The sequence below is a fragment of the Gekko japonicus genome, unplaced genomic scaffold (genome assembly GCF_001447785.1).
Source record: "Gekko japonicus isolate JY-2015 unplaced genomic scaffold, Gekko_japonicus_V1.1 scaffold748, whole genome shotgun sequence".
Classification (NCBI taxonomy): domain Eukaryota; kingdom Metazoa; phylum Chordata; class Lepidosauria; order Squamata; family Gekkonidae; genus Gekko; species Gekko japonicus.
Window position 1 is genome coordinate 388,781 of NW_015164206.1, and position 5,653 is coordinate 394,433.

Genomic DNA, 5,653 nt, shown 5'->3' on the forward strand with positions numbered 1-5,653 from the left:
ATTTGTGGGGTATAAACTTTTCCAAGTCAACGCTCCCTTCATCAGATACAAGTAAGAATGGAGATCCATGAGTCCCAGACAGAAGGTGGGAGGGATGTTGAAAAGAAGGGAATCAAACTAACAGTAATTTTGCAAAGGAAAGATGATATGGTGTTCAAAGAACGATGGGCAGATTTCTATAAATGGGTAAACGACAATTTTCGGGGTATAAACTTTTCCGAGTCAAGGCTCCCTTCATCAGATACAAGCAAGAATGGAGATCCATGAGTCCCAGTCAGAAGGTGGGAGGGATGTTGAAAAGAAGGATGGAGAGGTACAACGCAAAATATAATCTCCTTGATAAGAGCATGGCAGAAATGCTTGGGGCAAAAAAGCAGTTTCTATGGGGACAGAGGAAGGCTCAAAAATTTTGATCACAGGCTACCTTGGAGATTTCTTAAGCCTTGCTGCACATGTAGAGAATTGAAATTTATAGGCACAAGTGTAAAAAATATGTAACTTTGCCAGGTAAATATTTAATTGACTCAGAGGTCAACAGAAATCTACCTTCACAAGGATACAAAAGGTTGTAGATCAAGGTGTTTTTGTTTTCTTAAATTTAGCCTTCAGCCTGCCAGGATGCTGATTTGTATGTTAATATGGGGCAGCCAAGAGAACAAAAGGACGTTTCCTGTGGCACTGGGACCTGCTGGGGGGGGAATCTGATGGCATTTAATAGAACAACTCTGTCTTTTCTTTGAAAGGGAAGAATTTAAGAATTGATAAGAGAACGCTGGTTTTTGGAATGGGAAAGCTTGAACAGCATATTGCAGCGGTTAAGAGCGGCAGACTCTAATCTGGAGAACCGCGTTTGGGTCCCCACTCCTCCTCCATATGAAGCCTGCTAGGTGGTAACCTTGGGCCAGTCACAGTTCTCTCAGAGCTCTCTCAGCCCCACCTGCCTCACAAGGTGCCTGTTGTGAGGATAGGAAGGGAAAGGTGACTGTAAGCTGCTTTGAGACGCCTCACGACAGAAAAGTTGGGTATAAAAACCAACTCTTCTTCTTCTTCAAGAAGAGAGGAGACTCGAGGACTAAAAAAAAAAATAGGACCAAGACTGGAAATCTGGGTGACCTTGGGCCAGTCACACTCTCTCAGCCTAATCTATCTCACAGGGATTGTTGTGAGGATAAAATGGAGGAGGACTATGGAAGCCACCTTGAGTCCCCTCTGGGGAGGGAGCTGTGGTATTGTGGCAGAATTCTGGATTAAGGGAGGCTTGGCCATTTATGTATATTTATGTATAAGGTATATTGATTAGATGTAGCAAAACCAGACTTTGGTTTCTTCCCATGTAGCACTGCAGTATGTCCAATGCCTGCTGCACTAAGCCCCTACGGTGCCTGGCTGTGATCGAACTGTTTCCCACACGTACCTCACATTCCTTTAGCCAAAATGCACTAAGCCCCAACGTTGAACATCTAGAGATTTTTGTCTATACCTCACCTGCTCTGGCCAGAGGCTTGGACCTGACAGCCTGTTGGAAGGAAAGGTTTATGGTGCCATCAAGGGGAAGGCTCTGGCTACTGGTTGTGCTCATGACACGCCCATGGGACATCTGATGTATGTCTTTTATTAGCTTGCAAAAGGGAATAAATTATTGTCAAGGGTCTGTTCAGCACCAGCTCCTGAACGCCCTTTTGGGGTCTTCCGATGGTGGTCAAGAGATGTCTCTTTCTTGTGTACATTGCTGTTTTTTTGGTGAATGCTCTGAGCTTTTTTATATTATGGTAATAGATTGTACTGGAGGCTTGTGTCTTCTTCTCTTTCCTACCAAGACTTGGTGTCCTACCAAAATCCCATCCAGCCCAGTGAACCTAAGTGAAGCTGGTACACCAGGTGGGAAGCCTGGTGACCAACTGGCTCTCTTTCTTGTGTACATTGCTGTTTTTTGGTGAATGCTCTGAGCTTTTTTATATTATGGTAATAGATTGTACTGGAGGCTTGTGTCTTCTTCTCTTTCCTACCAAGACTTGGTGTCCTACCAAAATCCCATCCAGCCCAGTGAACCTAAGTGAAGCTGGTACACCAGGTGGGAAGCCTGGTGACCAGGTAAATTCTTTTTTTCTTTTCTTCTGCAACAGGTATAAATGAAGTAATTAAATCTGGTCAATTAAAGATTTTGTCTACTTCATCACAGAGCATAAAGGTTAGGGAGAGAGGACTCTTACCACTTCTTTTCTTTCCCCTTTGTTCAATAACTTAGGTGGCTTTAAAATTTATTTGGGAAATGTATATACATTTTCAGAGTTGTTTTTTTCCTCTTCAAAGTTTTGTTTAATTAAAACAATACAAACATGCATACTGAAATATATATTACATTGTGTTTTCAATCAATTTCAACTCAGTATCTGTATATTGCACGTAACTAGCCTTGTACTCAGTCTAATCTACTTTTCACTTCTAAAACTTATGTGATAAGAGCTCAGTCTAAACACCTGTAAATCAAAAATGTATCCATTCCAGATAGTTACAGTTTGAGGGTAGTAGATCATTTTCCACGAAATACGTGATCAAAGGGCGCACAAATTTGGTATAAGATCCTATATGACTACTCACTTGCCCTTCATATCTATCTGCAATCTTGTCCATTATAAAATGATCCCAACATTTATTTCGCCAGTTCTGAATAGTAGGAGGTTTGGGAGATTTCCATGAGGCCGCTATAGTCAGTCTTGCCGTAGCCAATAATGTAGAAGTGAGGTCTGATATATACACTTCTTGATTATCTTTTGTGATTGTTGAGTTTAATAATATGATAGCCGGCTCTAGCGGGATGGTCTGGCCTGTTATTTTATTGGTTTCCTCCAGTATCTGTACCCAGAAAGATTGTATCTTGGAGCAGGACCACCAGCAATGATACAAATCACTATTTTCTCCACATCCTTTCCAGCATATCAAATTATATCTCGGGTGCATATGTTTTAGTCGGACTGGGGAAAGGTACCATCTTGTGCACATTTTGAAAAATTGCAGCCTAATATTAAAAATCCTTGAATTATTTGCTTTGGATCCCCAAATAGATAGCCATTGTTGCGGTGTTATTTCCCTTTGAAGATCCTTTTCCCAGGAAGCTTTGTAAGACATGTTTTGTTCAATAACTTACACAGTTTCGTGCTCAGCTGTTTTTATGCTTTTTTTTTTTTTGTAAAGAATGACTGCAAAAATGAGTAATGTTTTCCCTTTACAAAATTGGTGTTATGGTGGTCTGTGGGCCTAACACAGCCCACACTTACCAAAGTATAAAGGGAAGATGTGGAGATTCCTGTCTGGATGTGAATTACTCTAACAGGCAACATTTCCACCAAGGCTTCCCCCTACGCCCAGGATAATTGTGAATGACTGCCTAGGAAACGCCTGGGTTCCTTAATCTGAAGATGAATCCTTTAAGAAACAACAACAACAAAAAGACAGTCTAGATTCCAGAAGACTATGCAGACAAATCTAATTCCTATTCTGGTGGCAGCAGCAGTAAAAGGAACCATATGTGTGCAAAATAAAGCTGGAGAGATGAACCTCCTCATAAGGGTCTAGCGGATTTCCCACATTTTCATTTTACTTGCTTTGAGAGTTCCTTTTTCTGCAGGGTTTTTTTTGTGTTTTGCATGTGTTTTGCTCCCTCTAGTGGTCCATTCAATGTTACATCTCTTTATACATTCAAATGGGTAGCCGTGTTGGTCTGAGACAACAGAGAACAAAGTTTGAGTCCAGTGGCACCTTTAAGACCAACTAAGTTTAATTCTGGATATAAGCATCCATGTGCATACACACTTCTTCAGATACAACTCTGAAGAAGTGTGCATGCACACAAAAGCTTATACCCAGAATTAAACTTTGTTGGTCTTAAAGGTGCCACATCTCTTTATGTTTGGCATATTTCCCTGCAGATTTAAACTGCTGGTGTTTATGCTGGACACACACCTTTGTAATACCAAATTGACCACTAGAGGGAGCAAAACACGTGCTGAACACCCCCCCCCCCAAGCAATAGGAACTTTTGTGGAGGAAATTGAGAATGTGGAAAAGTCCAAGTCTCCCATTGAAGAACACTGTTTTCCCCTAGCACAAACTCCCCTGGCCTCAGCAGAATTTGTTTGCCATAAGCTGGAAAAGATGTTTTGGTCCAAAAAAGCCCTCTAGACACACCCTCCTGCTAATGCTACAAGGCACACTTCTCCAGTGACTCAGCATTGCCAGTCACAGAAAGGCCACCTGGATTTGCTACCTGCAACCAGCAATATGCTTTGCCACAGGAACTGTGAATCTCAGCTATCTTGTGCAAGTCAGTGTGGTCAAATTCTCAGGGCGCTGGGTGTTCATTTGGGAAGCGCATTAACAAAGGGTAAAAGAGCACTTGGCGTGCACCAGGAAAGTGGTTGGTGGCTAGCATGCTGCCCACAGGCACCACACTGGGGACCAGTGTTCCCTCTAAGCTGAGTTAGTGTGAGCGGAAAGTCACCAACTGGTCTTGTGCAAGTCAGTGTAGCCAAATTCTCAGGGCACTGGGTGTTAATTTGGGAAGTGCATTAACAAAAGGTAAAAGAGGACTTGGCATGGCACCAGGAAAGTGGTTGGTGGCTACCATGCCGCCCACAGGCACCACACCGGGGGACCCCTCCAATAGGTGTAGAAGGCTTTAACTTGGTTTAGGACGGCACCGTAAGCATCTTACCTGGTTGTTTGCTGGCTTGTACTTCAGTCCAGGTTTGTTCAAGATTCTCTCAATCTGTTCATGATTGAAATTGGAAACACCGATGGCTTTCACTAGCCCTGCATCCACCAGCTCCTCCATTGCCTGAGAGCATACCAAAGGTCAGATATTAACATACAGATCATCATCATCATCATTGTATGGTAGTGTGATCCGAAGATCGTCTGGCAGCCACAAGTTCTAACTCTTTCAGCGTTATGCACCACTAGGTGGCGAGCTAGACTTGTTTTTAAGGCCTCTGCGTCATGCCCCTGGTATTCCTCGGAGGTCACCCATCCAAATACTAGCCAAGACTGACCCCGCTTAGCTTCCAACGTCTGATGCGATTGGGCTAGCCTGGGCTATCCAGATCAGAGCATTAACGTACAGAAGATGTACGCCACAAAAGAACTGTTTTGGTGGCACCTGGTCCTCGAGTTGCTCCTCCTCTCCTCTACTAAGGCCTTCCCTGTATGGCCGTGTCCTGGTGGAATGCCCGGGTGTTGGAAATAAGGGTTATAGAAGGTCAAAGACAAGACGTTCAGTGGAAGCTTCTAGGTTTGTGCCCCTGGCTAGAAAGAACAAGCAGTTAGGGAGGGGGGAGGGACTAAAAGTGGGAAAATGCAGGTGAATAATACGCATGGAAAAGAACCATCCAAGTTATAGTAAAACTTCCCATCCCCGTTTTTAGGATGCGAGCAACTTCGGCTACGACCTTAAAGAGGAAAAGGAAGAGGAAAAGGAAATTAAGAAGGATTAAAAAAAAGGAAGAAGATCTAACGATTAACTTTGATTAACTGGAAACGAGGAATAGACAAAGTGAGATGAACAGGAGAAGGGCGCGTATAAGGGATCTATGCCGAAGAAACAGAAATGGCATATAAACATTGTGGGGAAGGGACGGAGGGTAGGGTATACTACACG

The 5,653-nt window shown here is 43.2% G+C and overlaps 1 protein-coding gene across 1 annotated transcript in view; it reads right to left on the bottom strand.

Annotated features, from left to right (window-relative positions):
• Nucleotides 1–5,653, bottom strand: part of LOC107108024 (aldose reductase-like) — a 32,785-nt gene that overhangs the window by 9,652 nt on the left and 17,480 nt on the right. The window contains exon 5 of the mRNA XM_015408407.1: nt 4,712–4,834. Within this exon, the coding sequence (XP_015263893.1) occupies nt 4,712–4,834 (123 nt within the window). The remainder of the gene's footprint in view (nt 1–4,711; nt 4,835–5,653) is intronic.